Source organism: Anarrhichthys ocellatus, unplaced genomic scaffold, assembly GCF_004355925.1.
Source record: "Anarrhichthys ocellatus isolate YVR2014 unplaced genomic scaffold, GSC_Weel_1.0 scaffold825, whole genome shotgun sequence".
Taxonomy (NCBI): Eukaryota; Metazoa; Chordata; class Actinopteri; order Perciformes; family Anarhichadidae; genus Anarrhichthys; species Anarrhichthys ocellatus.
In genome coordinates, this window is record NW_022280799.1 from 1 (window position 1) to 17,861 (window position 17,861).

Here is a 17,861-nt window from a genome sequence, read left to right on the forward strand (position 1 = left end):
GCTTGCAGCCTGAAAACGAACCAGCGGCTACAAAGAAGCCAGGCTGCTCGAAAATATGAATTGTCCGTTTAATAATCTTAACAATGCTAGCTAATGCTAACACTATCAGCTTGATGCAGACATCTATGATTCCATGTCCATTTCATAATCTAAACAAAGAACAGCTTTTCTTGTGGTGGCCATTCTAAAATGAATGTCACGCTTACTACTATTATATCAGATCAACACTGGTTGTCTTTACAACAGTGGTGGGCCGTCAGGGCCTGCAAGACCTTCTCTGCTGGCCAAAACAGAATCACAGTTATATCTATTTTATAATTTAATAATTTTTCTTAAATACACTACATGTATTATAATTTATAAAAATATTTTTCCCATTATCTTATTTTCTCATTGCACAGCTACTGTCTTCCTCAGTTGCTCTGCTTCCAGTGCAGCTTGTTTTAAGTAGAGCTTTTATCCAATCAGATTTCACCTCTGTGTCTCTAGGTAAGAAGAGAGGCCCGAGGCCTGCACACTCACAAGTGCATCCCTTTGCAGTTTAAGTGAATGGGGACGATATTGTTGATTGTCATAGTGTTCAACCAATCAGATCTTTAGTTTGACATGTTGGGCGTATTCTTTGACGTGCCAGAGCCTGCTAGCTGGCTTAGCCATACGTGATTGGTCAGTGGGCTAGTGTGACATGTGACAATCGGTGACAATCCCAATATCTGCTGCCTCTGCCGAGCGGACATTTTCAGCCTCAAACGCATTTAAACCTATTCAAGAAATACAACTGGGGAGACTCGACTGTCTTCACTGGCGTCCATGAATCGAGAAGGACTTCTGACTGGAACTAAAAACGCACGGATGTACTGAACAACCGTGGGATTAAACTCTTTGTTAACAAAGAAAGGAGGAAGAACAGCTAAATAGTGAACAGCAGCTCTGGTAAGTTAACTGCAGTAGCTTTAACTGCCATAAATATGATCTATGTCATCATTTAATATGCTTGCTTATATTATATATTATTATTTATACAACTTATATGGATTTTCGTTTGGTTTTATATGTGATAGGAACTATTGTTACGTCCTATGTTGCGCGGGGGACACATTTAGCCGGTGCACAGCAACAAGACGACGCGCGAAGCGGCAGCGGTCTATATACTCCGTGCAAAGTGTTAAAGTTAAGTTTAAGTTTTTAAGTGATCTACTTTGAAGATTCATGTGTTTTCCAGTGGACTCGTTTTCCCTCTCGGTGTTGACAGACAAATAAATCCGTCAGTAACAAGAACTATGGAGTCGTGTATTTCCTGGAGGGAGTGATAGGAGAGTTACTACTCTGTTAATTTGTCTATCGTGTCGTTTTCATGATATGGGTAATATTGTTCCCTCTGATATGAATAATATTTGAATGGCCCGTGCTCTTGAGTGTGTGGCGGAATGCATGTTTTAGCTGAATTGATTTTGACTCATTGTTCGTTAATGCCGCCGCATCCCGTCATGCCGGTATTCATGTATCTGCACTCATAGTGTATTTGTAGGTGTTGAGCTTCATTTACGAGTGCAGGCCCAGGTATAAAATGCACGGCCCGCCGCTGCTGTCTGCACATGACATGTAAGCGGCAGCACCAGTTTGTTCCTCACCAGCACTCTGGCAGCACTGCAAGCTGCTGTCAATCAAACACAGACAGGTACACGCCCCTCCAGACGGCTGAGACAAATGAGATCATTTCGCATATTTCCCCAAAGACCTTTTTTCTTCCTTTTATTAAGAGAAAAAAACTATTAACTATGAAACTATGAAACATTTCCGACAACAAGAAGGTGCGATTCAATTTTGGTTGGTCTGAAAGTTAGACAACGTCAAAGAATGTTGAGTTTCACTACGGTGCGGACAGTTCAGTTTATAACAACTTCCCACATTTACATTATTTTGAGACAACAAATACAAAACAGAGAAATACGTTTGACTCCCAATTCAGTTGGGTCATTGAAGCGTTCACAGCTATTTCAAAGAAGATCAACAAATTGAATCCGTATGATAATTCCTGCCCTATCTTTTGCTTTCATGACATACTGTAAACTGCATGTTCTCACATGCTGCTCAACACCTACTGTCTGCATTATAGTACTGCAGGATAGACTTACATTAGGGCATGCGTTCTCTCCTTGCTGTCCCACCAGGACGTAAAGCAGCTCGCCCTTCCTGAGCAGGAAGTCCCCTGTGATGTAGACACCATGTGACCTGCTCATGGCCAACACGCTTCGACCCCCAGCTGCACCGTAGGCTGTGATCCTGAGGTGTAACCGGAACAAATGACACACATATTAAACAGCTCATTAGCAGGAGAATTACCCTAAAGATACAGAAAATACATTTGTTTTCATTCAGTGTTTCCGTTTGGTTTTGTCGGGTTTAATGGGAAAAGGTGATGTGTGTATTGTATAGTCCAATCTGTACAGTAGGTGTGTATCATGTAGTCCACCTGCTATTTCATGAGTGCACAAAATTAAATAGCCAACATTCATTTGGAAGCACTAAAACTCACTTTTCTCCCTGCTGGCTGTTTTTTAATACAAAACAATTGGACAAAAAAACTGTCAAATTTTTTTGTCCAATTGTGCACATACAAAAACAGTGCACAGACTACAAAGTGCACGGGCACACAAACACAGACAGACAGACATACAGATACACACACCTTCGCTGCACAAGACACTCATTTCAAATGCTCCACTTTTCTTGCCAAGAAACAAACAACAACAAAAAACTTGATTGGTTTTTGGTAGCTCTTCGATATTTCACTTCCCCGATGGTCGTACGTGGTGGGGAGAGGGAGAGATAGACAGCACGCTGCCCGGTGTTCAGTTGCTACCTCAGCTGTTTGCCTAATGACTTTTGGGAGATGCAGAGCGCATATTCATCTCTGTGACCGTCTGTCAGCTTCATTTACAGGCTCCGCCAGCTAAACCGGGCTGCATCAGGACCACGATTCTGGAGTTGTATGCGGAGACAGAAGGTGTTTTTCTAAAACTCCGGGTATGTGTTAAAACGGTGCTGTCCACGCAGTTGTTAGTTTGGTATTTTAAGACTCAAGAGTTCTGGCTGAGCTTAGCGGTGTCTGTGTTTGGTTTTTTGAGTTGATGTGGGAGGCTTGAAGCTTTATTTTTTGTTTGAACCATCCTAGTCAAATCCAAGTTAAACGCCTCCCGTTGTCATGAAGGCGTATTAATCTCTGCACAAGGTAGTGGATATTACAGCGTTACTCCTAGAGCAGTACACAGTTTGAGGTCAAGGTGCTAGGGCTGCTTGTTAAGGTATTTGGAAGCCTCAAAGTCCACCAACGTGGATGTGGGGGTGGGTGTTTTTATTTCATTTTTGGAATCAGGTGTGGAGTGAATCATGCTATTTAGCTGACATTACTTCAGCTTCTGCTCCCTCCTGCAAGAATCTGATAGGGACGCTCCGATGCTGTAAAGCCCTACCTGTAGGTGGCAGTTTCGGGGACCCGCCACATTTGAATGCCTTTGAAGGGCCCTCGGGTGCCTAGAGTCACGTTGACGTTGCTGTTCCTGTAGGAGTTGAGGCACTGGCTGGGAGTCGGGCCTTCAGGGCCCACAGCCCCGCAGGTATGAAGAATCCATTTTTGGGCTGCACATGAGGATAAAAATAGAAAAGACAAAGTTAAAGAAATGAAGCAGCTCGTAGAGCACACAGCTGTAAAAGCATGTGTTCTGCATTCAGTCACAAATGTACATAAGCAGACTTAAAGATGACAGAGAGTCATTGCTGTTCTATTTGTCCCACATTCATTCCATTTCAACATTCCCCACCGCGCCACTTTTCCACATCAAAGAAAGGCATGGCACGTTGGGAAGGCCAGCTCCGTACTGGAAGCTGCTCATATGAGCTATCACATTCACGACAGCAGCGTGGGGACGCGGTGACAGGATCACAGGTGACGAACATTTCTCCTCATTTTCCGTGTAATCCCAGGCGTCGGTGCTAATTGGAGTTCTTTTCACTGTAATTAGCACAAGATTAGTCTTGTCAGATGGACGTGGACGGACTTAACGCTGCAGAAATCCTGATTTAAGGCTTGCGAGCACAGAGCTGTGGAGAAGACACCCGGCCATGAAGCACCTCTCTCTCTCTCTCTCTCTCTCGCGCTCTCTCTCTCTCTCGCTCTCTCTCTCTCTCTCGCTCTCTCTCTCATATATTGTTTGTGATTGGATACAATACAGAACGGCCTTGCTGTTTATTTATATTTCACAGATGCAGTAGTAAACTGATAAAATGAAGACAGGATCAGGATACACAGCAAAGAGAAGAGATGGTGTGAGATTAGTCTCAGGAGTGCAACTTAAAGTTATGATGCTCTCACTGCAACACCTTTCCCTGTTCAAGCTGCCTGCTGTGTAGCGCCTATTAGAGTTGAAGCCCAGGAATTGGGATCCCAGTATTTACAAGGATTTCTCACCAAAGTCCGCTTTCTCTGACTGAGGAAAATGACGGCAGGAAGCTGCTATTTTTTGCTACACAAGTGTGTGTGTGTAATTAGTTGTTCTAAGGCCTGTGTGTACCTTAGAATAACAACATTTTGTTATACCCCATTTTCTCATTAATTATAAACAGTTGAGTTACAGAGAGAAATTGTGCTTTCACGAGAAAAGTAGTAATGAGTTTTTCGGATGTAATCATTTTAAAGCCAAGAAAAAGCAGTCATCCCAGGTGGCTGTTATATGATGACATAGCATAATGTTCAAACATTACATTTCATTACATTACAGTCATTTAGCAGACGCTTTTATCCAAAGCTACTTACAATTCAGATTCTATCACAATTCTACACCGTAGGCACAGCTACGGGAGGAATCTAAGTGTTAAGTGTCTTGCTCAAGGACACATCGACATGCGACTAGTGGAGCCGGAGCCGGGGATCGAACCGCTGATTAAAGGACGGCCCTGCTCTCCACTTCGCAACAGTCGCCCACACCCGAAACCTGGGTGGGCTGCATTTTGAGCATTCTATTTGTCCTCACGATTGGTTGGGTCCAAACCTCCGTCTCCAAACACATTCCCGCTCCCAACTCATCAAAACCGAATGAATCCCATTGGACGTAGTTGTCTAACGTCACCCATTGGTTGGTTTGTGGACTGCGGTTTTGAAGTCTTGAGTTCGGCATTTTTACCAATGACCATATTTGGACTGCGGAGGAGTGACGCTGTGGTAGAGATGCTGTTTACCGCTCTGGTCGCGGGCTGTCAATCACAAGGTAGCCACGCCCTAAAGCATGCCCTGCTTCTATTTGACTCTAAATGGAACACCAATTTACAAAATGGTCATCATGCCGTATTGAAGACTTGAAACTAGCAATTGAGACCATATACTTGTGTTTACAATATTTACTGAGGTAACAAATCAAGTGAGAACTAGAGTAATTTTGTCAAAAACTTCCATACCATCGGAATACTTTTTGCAACCAGAGGAGTCGCCCCCTGCTGGCCAGTAGAGAGAATGCAAGTTCCACATTGGCTTTACTTTTCAGAATGGGAGGCGTAAGAGCCATTTTGTTGTTGTTTTGTTTTTGTACAAGCTCCCACCACTTGGGGGCATAGTGCCGGTGTGAATCATGGCACAGGTATTATAAAGAGTTTTTGACCGTGCACATTTAATGAATGTAAATGTTGTGATTTATTGGTATATGTAGAGAAAATGGATAACGACAGAGAAAGTGGTTGGCCTCTGTTTATGTGAGAAATAAAATGCCTATATTGGAAACTGGACTTCGTTATTTATGGCACGCGTCAGAACAAACATTTCAGCAACCGTGGTGACTTTTTTTGGGAAGCAACGGTCACTACAGGAGGTTTTCGCCCGGTCAGGGCGAAGTACTTGAACAAATCAGGTCACTGATACCTCGGTGAACATGGATGCCTGGCTAATCCTAGCGCTTGAAGTCGACACAGGGCGGGTCCTGCCAAGAAAGGGAGTGGGATTCATAATAAAGCCTCTAGCTTTAGTTTTGGATCGCGTGTCAGTTTCATCTGTCTTCACAGGAAGTTAGGCTTAGGCAACAAAACCCCTTAGTTAGTTAGTTTTAGGAAAAGAGCATGGTTGACGTTAATCTGACTCGCATGACTAGTTAGTGACACATGAGTCACATGACTAGTGAGTGACTGGTAGTCACGTTAACCTTTGGTTAGTTTAGTATGAGTTGGGAGAGAGAACCTGTTGTGTCAAGAGGCAATTTTAAGCAGCCTTTCGAAAACACTTTAAAATATCACAATGGTACGAGCACAATTTGGAGTTCAGCCTGGTCTTAGCAAATGCACTCCACCTGTATAAAAAACAAAAAAACATTGTGGGGTGTACTGGAGCATGGCTCCCATCCAGCAAAAGTAAATTGATCCCTCACATCAGTATTTTCAATACCTAACGTGGTAAAAAGAGTTGAGTCTGTTGGGAATAAATCCATCACTGGAGCAGAAAAGCCTCCAAAGCCAAATGATGCTTTAGATGTGAATCTTACTCTATGTAATGGGATACTCTGAGATGGCAATCAGTCAAGGTGGGACATGCTGAAGAGAAAGGAGTGAATGTCGGATTAGAGTCTGGATGTTGTATATTCATTTAGTTTTTTCTGATTTGTAGAAGTGAGTTCTTGGCTTCCTGACATGAATAAGATCCTGTTATGTAAGGTGAGCTTGACTTCTTGACAACAGCGCCGCCGGTGTCGAAGATAGCATTAAGTCTTAAGGTATTAAGACTATTAAGACTAAGGTATTAAGATGATAGTCTTCTCTAATAAGTGATTTGCACACTAGCCAGCCCCTCTGACCTGTAACACACGAACGCACACACACACACACACACACACACACACACACACACACACAAACATCCCTGGGGAGACTCTGACTGTGTCTGACTATTATATGAATCTCCGTTACTGTGGTCTTTGCCGGCGGTGGTGCACCATCATCATAACAAACACTGGCCTCCATAAAAAAGGGGCGACGCTGTGAACTGTCATCGGTGAGAAATTGAGAGACAGAAAGGGAGAGACTCAGTGTAGAACAAGAAAAACGTCTCTTGATTGGATTACAAAACTGACAGCAACGTTCCAGCAGTCTTTATCTCCCCAGAACATTATTAACACAAGGCAACAGTAAACATGTCATTCTCTAGGAATGACAAAGGCAGTCCTTGGGCCGATCAGTAACAAGTAAACAAGCGTTTCATCACCCATGTTAGGCCTCGGAATTGTTTTTAAATTGCCGGAATGAGACTTTCAGTTTCGTGAAAAATGATCATCTCGGTACGAGAAGGCGTGTTGCGTCAAACTGCTGTTTGATTGCAGTTCTGAGGCAAACATTCTTTTATGTTTTGCTTATTTTCACTTCAGCCATGATTGGGTAAGCCAGATCAGTTCTTTCCCCAGTTAGGCTGCACAAAGCCTACGTTCAGACCTACAGTAGCCCTGCAAAATAAAACAACACAGTCCTTCCATTCATTTAACAGAGCCGGTCGGTCAACACAGCAGGGCTGCCAACGCATGGGGCTCAGGCAAAACAACACCGAGTCGTCCATCAAGCACAGCTGAACCAGGCTGAACCTTTACTGCAACGAAAACAACGGAAATCCATCGGCCGCTTTAATAACTTCCGGGAGTTGTAAAATCCTGTCCCCAGAGCATTATAACCTGCTGTAAGGAGTCCTGGTGTCTGAACTCAGGGTTCGACTCTATTGCTTAAGCTGGACTCTCTGGATCGTATTTCATTATCTCAGTGGTGCCTGCAGCAGCATGCCCCCCCACCTACGCAGCCCTGTTTGTGAAAACCGTTTTTGATGTGAACGCCTAGCTGAGCTTGAGGACGTGATCTTCCTGCAGGTACACCAGTGAAAATAACGTTAACGTTTGGTATCATTCCTTTAAGCTAAATGTTGGTTCATCATAATCTAAATAACTCTTCAACATGGCAAATTAGGTTCTAGCAAAAAATTCAACTTGTGAGGTCATACTTTTGCATGCTTCATGCCATCCTCTCACTCTACTCATGATCCCTCACGATCTCCTTGCTGTCAATTGTGTGATCAGCTGCTCACATCCATCCAATGGCACCGCGATACACCGACATTGTTAGCCTATCATCTTGCTTCTGTCTCCTTAAAATAAGATTCTCTCTCTGCCTTCAGTACGTTCATGCTGCTGCTACACGCGCCCCTCCACCTCCCCATCGCAGATACATTCTCCTCATCAGCCAACCAGTCTCAGCAGAATCATCAACCACCGCAGACGGGCTGCGGTTACAAATCTCCCTGAGGAGTCTGAGGGCCAAACGAGTCTCTGTCGAGACTTTATCATCACACATCATCTGTTTACAACAAACAATTATCTTTTCTTCGTTCGCTTGTCTCTCCTGATTGAAATGTCAGTCACAGCCGATCAGTTGGGGCAAAATAACCCCGCCACACAAACAGGATATGAAAAGGCCATTCAATCTGATAATCAGACCCTGATTTAGTCTCAATGCTCAACAATACAAGATAACAAACTCTCTTTCTACATCTATGTGCTTGTTGTTTTGAAATCTAGAGTTGTATGCTTAAATTACTGCCATGAAAGCACCATAATACACATGATAATTCGTTTTTGCATGATGTTACATGTCTTCTGGATGCATTATACGTTGACTTCTCATTCTGCGCCACTTTCCTCTCTTAGCATGTATCCTCGTTATCCAGTGACAGTTGTCCTCCTTGGTCCGGCCATTAGAAAGACAGATCAAGGCTGGCGTGCCGTGAGTGGATCTGAATGCTAAATACATAGCTTATGAGGCACCCGAGTCCAATTAATTACAAAAGCCTGTTTTGCGCGGCACTGCTCGTTATCTGTCTCATATCTGTCTTAGTGACGAATGTTCCCCCTCCAAAACCCAAAGTAACAACACCGAGCTCACTGACTGCCACAGGCCAGTGTTTACCAACGAGTACGGAACGGAGCACAGGCACGCATCTCCACTCTGCCGCTAATTAGCGAGCACGTACGGGCCAAAACTACTTCTTCTGCATGGAACGTGCACGGAGCAACATCTGCTGTCGGTTACTTTCAAGAGCCAATTGGATTGCTTCAATCACCATCCCTTCTGTCTTTGATTCAGCGCCAGTTTTCATCTACTCTTGTTGTTTGTTGTTGTCGTCGCCCGTTGTTGTGTGAGTGGAAGTGGAACACCTTGATATCAAAATGTTCTGTCTGTTCAAAGAACGCTAATGCTCGTACATCCTGCTACGCGTTCTGCAGATGAGGTGTAAATATGATGATGCTTTGTTGCATCCTGACAGCGTATTGTGTAAAGTTCTTGTATCGTCTCATAAGAACGTGAAAACACTAATCTTTGTGAATCGCACACCCACAGACGCACACGCACACACGCACACACACACACACACACACACACACACTCTCATACATTAAATGGCCGAGAGAAAAATGAGCCTGGAGCTCATTTTGAGGTTAGCGACGCATTCCTTTCCCATCAGGTGAGGTAATCACAAATATAAAGGGAAGCAAGCTCATCTCGGTTGACTTCTTTCACTCTCCCCTCTTCCTGAGAGCAAATGATGAGTCAGCAGTGAGAGGCGGGTGCCACACAGTAGGGCATTGGTGAGAAATGAAAGATGCCAGAATAGCGGGGAATCAATGGAGATGAGGGGAAAATAATATTAAACGAAATGAAGGTGAAGTCAGGGTGAAGGAGAAGAAAAAAAAAAAGCAGCAGGATGAGGTGGGTGAAAAAAAAGAAGAGTGACAGTCAGAGGTGGGAGGGCAGTAATGTGAACTAACAGACAGTCAGCGGCAGCGTTTAAACGGAGAAGATAGGAAACAAAAAGTGCAGAGGCCCAGAAGGAAAGATTAAGGGGAGAGGGAGAGGAGGGGACATTTTGGTGGGGTTGATCATTGAGCGTGTCGGGGGAAGAGGAGGAGCCTTGTTGGAGTGACAGGTCTGCTGAGCCAACCCCCCCTCCCCCATCAGGCTTTGCCATCCTGCCACGCAGATGTCAAAGCAGCTCCGGAAAGGTTGAAGTGAGACGCGCGGCGAATGTTAAACGCTCACGGCTGTCTTTGAAATGGCCAATGTATAACTGCACGTTCAACTTCCCCCTCCCGAGTTAATATCTATGATAATCACAGTGTGATCTCACAGTCCCATCTCTCTGCAGGCTCTATTGTAACCATACCGAGTATTACCTGTGTAAGCACATTCAAATAGCCTTTCTGCTGCTGCCCTTGCAGCTTGATCCTGGTAGCAAACTCCCCTAGTATATGAAAGGTTTATCACTGTATAAAAGGTATTTCATATATAGTAGTGCATATGATATGTTTCCAGAATTGCCATACCCCCGGCTCAGCATAAAAGCTTTTCTTGATAGACTGAGAAGCCATTGTTTGCTGACGGAGTCACGCCTGTGGCTCCGCTTCAATGCATAATCCTGTAACGTTATCAAATCATGTCAGCTGGCCGAACGTTAACGTCTGATCTTTTACTGTTCCTGCTTGACCCTTCGACAGATAAACAGGTCGTTGTGTGCGAGACCAAAGAGTGGCTCACATCACAGACATTCAATCAGGCGAGTCGCTGCACAAACATGTTAGGGCCCGGACACACTTGACTATCGGTCCGCATTGGTCTGCCGTTGAGCATCGTTGTCGCGGCGGACCATCAGCCCTACTCTGTGTCAGGAAACCTTATCGGTGTCTGTTCAGCAGAAAGAGTGCTGTCTGTTTAATCAACGGTGCAGGCAGTCGGCTGTTCAGGCTTCAAGGAGCACAACACTGATTTAGCATCACACAAAAAACTAAACTGGATGAAACTGGATGCAGCAGAGGCAGATGTAAGCTTATTTTTAATTCCACACATTCTTCTTCCTTGTCAAACCTGGCACCTACATTACCTACAATGCAACTCGTTTGCTAGTGGCGGCTAATAGTAGCAGTGAGCCTCAATTAGACATGAGGAGCAGGCTGGGGAGGTCCAGATTGTTTCTCTCGGCATTGCGTCTCGGCATTAAGTTCTTTGGATAACAAAAATAGACAACAGAGCAATATCTTCTTTTCTCCTGTACTGTTGGCTCATGGTAAATGGCTGCGGTTTCTGTGTGTGTGCTCAAGGGCAACTTGACAACGCAAAGCAGTGGTTCTTTCAGGCCCGGAGTGTGAGTGTGATTCCTCTAACCAGTTTCGAGTAGAAGGCAAGCTTCGGCACCCTACAAAATGGATTTGTTGGGCTTTCACAGCGTATGAATGTCATAAAAGCCTTTTATGCCGCCTGGAAGAGAAGACAGGATATAGATGAATGCTATTACAGTCATGGAGTGTGGGGACACTGTCAAACCATCTGTTTGGACTGGAAAGCAAGTCCTCAAAGTCACTGAAAATGAGAAAAACTCACATTCATTCAACGTATGAATGGGTGCTATGTAAAGTGTTACACTAAAATGGTAGTGGCTGATATCTCCAAGTCCAGTCACACTATGTACCTCGAGCACTTCAAAGCTCCTAGCTGAGGAAATGTGTCTCAGAACATTTTTGATACGAGAGTAACTCTAACTTATGACTATAAATATAGAAATTGAATCTCTGCTTGTCTTTACCCTTTTGAAGCTGGGAAGAGAGAGACTGCGAGGTGGGGAATGTCAAGTCTTTGTAAGTGGCTCCATTGACATTCTCTGGAGACAAATTGGAGGATTTTAGACTTCAAAACTGCTCGTCCTGCTCCATTTAATGCCAAAGGAGATCTCTGCAGCACTCACTCAGATGGTGGGAGTGGTGCAGACCAGTAGGGGGCACACTTACTTTGTTGCAGCCCACGTATCAGCGCGTGCAGAGCAATTGTGAATCATTAATGTTGTGTGTGTGTGTGTGTGTGAGCGAAGGAGAGTGTCAAAAAGACGACAGAGAGAGACAGCAGGAGAAACAGACAATGTCAGTGGGGAGAGTGTTCTCCTTGAGGGTGGAGGATGAACCGTGGTAATCAAGCTCACACTTACAGTAATCTGTGGGGGGGAAGGTCATCAAAGGGTTTCCGATGGACGGGGGCGTAGAGCTGAAGGGCAACCTGGTTGAGCTGGCGACCACAGGTGGAAACTCACCGTTGGCTGAAAAAGAAACATAATTCAATTAGTGAAAAAGGGCAGTGCTATATCGCCTTCATGTGCAGCAATGGAATCCTGTTGCTGTTAACGTTGACCAACTGAACGCGCACAGCGGCTGCAGACCCCCTCACTGGCACAGACAATGTGGAACCACCAGCAGGGGTCATTCTTTTTTTCATTTGAGTGGAATGCATAAAATGCTCCTCCATGTCTCTATCCGTTCATACAGTAGATGAACGATGGGTAAGCACATTCAGTCGGGGTGTTATCAAGCCTACAGCCTCACCGCATTTCCCAGGACCGAGATCATAAGCTCCCTAGTACTTTGATCTCCCCCCCCCCAACCTCAAATTCTCTCCCAGAATGAAGTCTTCCAGGCAAACGGCTGGCTGATTGGATATAGAGACTTTTTTTCTCTAAAGATGTTAAAGTAGGAGATATAAAGGTTGGATGTTGACGTCACGGCGGAGAAACAGGAGTTCCCATGGATGCTTGGGTATATCACTGCACGGATGAACGTTTTTCTTTGAGTAGGCCCATGCACAGCGACCAGTGGTCTAAGAGATTGGCCCGGACGGTGTTAAAAAAATCTGCTGCCGCATCTGATCAAGGACTGCACAGGCTGCAGGACAATCAATGCAACCCCGTCAGCTGAACAGAACAAGATTGTTCTCCAGAACAGGAAATGCTGAAATGACAAAAAACCAATGTCCAACAACAGCATTGCAAACACCTGACAGGACAAAATACTAAACCCCTAAAACAAAATAGCTATTTTCTTTATTGCTACACAGAAGTCACGGTTCGGTTATATTCTGATTTCGGAGTCATGGTTCGGTGTGAGTTTGGTACAAAAAACAACAAAAATAAATGCATGATGAGATGTTTCTTCTAAATGAAACTGAGGAGCATTTCAAACACATCTGTATCAAGCCTAGGTTATACGTCCAAGTACATGGAAAGCTTCGGACATCACAGATGCATAGCTCTGTTTATACTTCCTGGACTCTGCGTGTCTGCCGTGTGGACTCGTCGGTAAGCAGACATTCAGACAGAGATTGCTACACCCTCTGGTGACGAAAATGTACCTCACCTAGACCCTAGTATACTCGTCCATGTGGCTAGTACCTCACCTAGACCCTAGTATACTCATCCATGTGGGTAGTACCTCACCTAGACCCTAGTATACTCGTCCATGTGGGTAGTACCTCACCTAGACCCTAGTATACTCGTCCATGTGGGTAGTATTATTTCATCTTTACGATGTACAAAAAATGAACACTTTCCCAAAAGACAAAAGGTCAAAAAAGTGTGAAAATAAAACTTCATTTGGTTCTGCATTATGTGCATCAAAACTTTTTCATTCCCACTTGACAAACTCTCTTACTTTGAGAACCCAGATGTGTTCAGCCGAGCTGCTATGAATGTGTCTGTGACTCTGAATTTGTTTCCAAAGAAAGGCCACGTTTTGTTGAGGTCTGTCCTGCGTCTCATTTCTTCGATGTTATGTTCTGTAGAAGAAGCCCCTCTGTGGCTCTGTTGCTCGATGACCCTTGTTGAGCCAAGCAGAAGATGTGAGATTATTTCAGAGGAGTCAGATAAGGTTCACGGTGCTGATAGAGCAGCCAGCGTTCAATGCTATGACACTAAACAAGGGCATTGGCTCAGATCTTGACCATGCTGTTATTCTGCTAGTTCCGTCTCTGATTTATAAATTTTTTTTTTTAAATCAAAGCTGGATAAGTCTCCCAAAGAGGCTACACAGCCTAGTCGACCTTAGAACGATAAGAATCATGCTGTTTCCGCCATGCTGCCTCAGTGCTTCAGTCTATCAACACAAATGGGGGCCATCCATCCTTATAGCCTTTCCATTGAACACTCTCAATGTGCATAGTGTAGATACTTGAGGCATGCAAACAAAGCATTGTAAACGACACTCTATGTGCGTATGATCCGCATATGGAGCTCCATTTGTGTTCTGCATATGGAACTGACTTTTGAGAGGAAGATTACATGCTTTCAGGGGCTATTTGCATTTGATATGGCAAGTGGAGAAAAAAAAAGGTATCTAGTTGAGCTCTCGCCTGTCTTATAGAGCATAGAGTTTGTTTGCTCTGTAGCTCACTGATATTCTCTACCATGGATGGTAAACAGGCAGCAAAGGATGATTTAAAGGTTCCATGAGAGTGCTTTCTTTTACTTGCTTTGCTCTTGTAAACCACAACTACTCCTGGACAACCCACTGTGGTGTTTGCAAGCCTCGGAACGGAGTGACATGAGGGGAATATCGAAGCAGAAATCCGACAACAGGTACAAGTTTTCCTAATTGCGACGAGCCGACGAGTTGCCCACATAGTGTCATTTGCTTCCTTGGTGAGAACAAATCATGCCCCGCCTTCCCCGCCATCATCTGGCGGTGTCAGGGGACAGAAGCAGGACCTTTCATCTTTATCTCTGTAATCATTTTACTGCAAAAACACTCCCTCATGTCTGTCCCGGTTCCCCTGTCACCTCAGGCTGAAGGCTCACCGTTTATGGCAATATGGCAGGGGGCTCCCTCAACAGCTGAAAGGTTTGGAAAGCAACTGTCTGGCGCCGTATCATTCAGTCCGAGAAAAGCTGCTTTAAGTCGGAGCAAACAGCTTGACATCAATGTTATTTGTGCACGAGTTGAAACTGCGCCTGCGGTCCTCTGGGTGATGAATATCATTAAAGTGCTGTCTCTACTGGAACAATATTTTATAACTTTGTACTCAAAGCTTGAAAAAAGAAAAAAAAAAAACTCAGCATTGCTTACCTAAAATCTGCCACCTATAGAAATCAATAGTTCATTCCCTGTAATCCTCAAATAAATATCACCGCCTAAGTCACCACCGCTCGGGAGTTTTGAAACAGATAGAGTTAATGTGCTGATTTGATGGATCAAATACCACACACGAGTGACTGCAGTGTGTTTGATTGCTTTCTGCACAACACTGCCCCTCTGTTTGTAAGGCCCTTAGATGTGTTGTGTGTACGCAGCAAGTTCAGCAACTTTTTACATCTTCAACAAAGTCGCTAATAAGGCTCACCGCATTGTTATTCTGAGCGGGGGGGGGGGGGGCTATGGAGGAGACAGAGCTGGAGCATGCAGCATTGGTATGCTGCTGCAGCAGGAGAAGGGCTCAGCAGGTCCACCACAGAGCAGCGTGAACCAGAGAGCAGGGCAACAGGCGGTGTGGCTGTCACTGGTCATTAACAGGCCGCCGTAAGCTGCCCGAAGCCCACCAGAGGCAAGCCATGGAGCTAATTGCAGTAGCTCTGAGGAAAATCCACACAACAATCTGAATTATTCTACTACATGGCCTTTTTCTCAAATGCAAGAATACTGTACTTTAGGATTCCTAACCTTGCATGCACTGCTTCTATGCACAGTCTAAAGGCGGCTGGTAGACCTGGGAGAGACCACCATTTTAATAAGGTGCTTTTAATTAGCGCTAATGTAATGTCATCGTGGTGAACCCACTGAGGAATGTTGAGCATCTGTACTTACTGGTCCATGGTGTGTCTCCGCATTTCTCATAACCCACAGGTGCAGCTGCATAATTACCGAAATGAGTACATTTCAGTACTCCGTACTTGTACTACACTAGTTACCACGACAGATAACAGCGATGCAACAGCCAACTAACAGCACATAACTGGAGTGGGGAAGCTAACTGGACCCTCGTTGAACATGGATACAGCTCTTTGTGTGTGGCTGTGTGTATGGCTAAAACACAGTGTGAGAAAATACAATTATTTCCACCCCAATCTTCGAAAGGAGTGTTGCATTGACAATCCAGTGACGTCAGGGCCCAGCTACTGAGGGGGCACAGTGTGATGGTGGGGGGAGGCACAGGGCAGAGACCAAAAGATGAACTTCCTGTGCTGTCGAACACAATAAACTAATTTATTGATGCTGCTGAAGATGAAATGATAAAACCGACAACCAGGTCCAACACCTGAAGGGCAACGGACGCATCATCAAACACACGCGCTTGCCAAACTATAAATCCCACTAAAGCCAAGAGAAGGCCACGGATGGCTGGTCCTCTGCATGATGTGTTCACAGTATGTTTTCCCACCGAAACACATTACTGGGGTTGTGTCATGACGCTCCGGGATCTATCCTGCTCATCACTCACAGTGATCACTCTTGGAAGCGACACCTTTTTGCTGAGCTTCGGCATCTCCCATCAGCTGGTCTGACTGATGGGCGATAAAGAGTGGCTGCGTCAAGTGTGGCTGAAGGTAATGGAAGTGAGCAAAGCGTGGATAGAGGATCACATAAAACACAAATTGGTGCGCAAATATCTCCTGGAAAATGTCATCTCTTTCAATCAAGAGTCATCAACCCAATAAGCCAATGCTGATAGAGGACGATCTGCTCCAGCCCGGACCAATCAGCAATTTCTCACATCATATTCATCAGATGACCTCATGTCATCTGATTGCATTTTACAGTTATGGTGATAGTGTTGATATTATATCTGTGATCAATGATTAAATTCAACAAAAACATCATCCATTATTGTAGACTTGAATGAAAACTGTCATCTAAATAGCTTTAATTAATCACAACTGAACAGCTTTTAACATTGTAGTGACATTAGAGTGACAGTGGATATGTCTTTAGCTTTTACCATTGTGACGTGAAATGTTGATTGCGCAATGTGGTGGCTATAAAATATGCGTTTAGATTGGTTCCTTGTAAGCCTCGCTTTCATTATGTAATTCTGTCCGCCTAAGGGACGATCTCTGATAAATAAATATATTTATTTTGTTTTTTCACCTTTGAATGTGTTATAACTCTGTTATGTTGTTCATTCTGTACACATGACATCTATTGCACTTCTGTCCATCCTGATAGAGGGATCCCTCCTCTGTTGCTCTCCATAAGGTCTCTTCCTCTTTTCTCCCCGTTAAAGGGTTTTTGGGGGAGTTCTTCCTGTTCTGAAGTGAGGGTCCTGGGACAGAGGATGTCGTATGTGTACAGATTGTAAAGCCCTCTGAGGCAAATTTGTGATTTTGGGCTATACAAAATGAATTGAATTGAATTGAACCTCTCTTTGTCATAGAACTAAGATCTATGTTTTGAGTTTAAATTGGGATTCTTACGGTACTTTATTTCTTTGTACAGTAGCCAGGCAGCTAGCAGTAGCAGTGATGCTAATGCTACCGCTACGTATTGCTTGCAGCCTGAAAACGAACCAGCGGCTACAAAGAAGCCAGGCTGCTCGAAAATATGAATTGTCCGTTTAATAATCTTAACAATGCTAGCTAATGCTAACACTATCAGCTTGATGCAGACATCTATGATTCCATGTCCATTTCATAATCTAAACAAAGAACAGCTTTTCTTGTGGTGGCCATTCTAAAATGAATGTCACGCTTACTACTATTATATCAGATCAACACTGGTTGTCTTTACAACAGTGGTGGGCCGTCAGGGCCTGCAAGACCTTCTCTGCTGGCCAAAACAGAATCACAGTTATATCTATTTTATAATTTAATAATTTTTCTTAAATACACTACATGTATTATAATTTATAAAAATATTTTTCCCATTATCTTATTTTCTCATTGCACAGCTACTGTCTTCCTCAGTTGCTCTGCTTCCAGTGCAGCTTGTTTTAAGTAGAGCTTTTATCCAATCAGATTTCACCTCTGTGTCTCTAGGTAAGAAGAGAGGCCC

At 44.2% G+C, this 17,861-nt stretch overlaps 1 protein-coding gene across 1 annotated transcript; it reads right to left on the reverse strand.

Moving 5' to 3' along the window:
- Window positions 1–1,511: 1,511 nt before the first annotated feature.
- LOC116377032 (leukocyte tyrosine kinase receptor-like) lies at window positions 1,512–12,457 on the reverse strand. The gene is made up of 3 exons (XM_031838561.1): window positions 12,041–12,457; window positions 3,474–3,639; window positions 1,512–2,283 (listed from the first exon to the last, which is right to left on the reverse strand). Exons 1-3 carry the CDS (start codon window positions 12,063–12,065, stop codon window positions 1,998–2,000), a joined length of 477 nt encoding a protein of 158 aa, XP_031694421.1. The 5' UTR covers window positions 12,066–12,457; the 3' UTR covers window positions 1,512–1,997.
- Window positions 12,458–17,861: the final 5,404 nt, after the last annotated feature.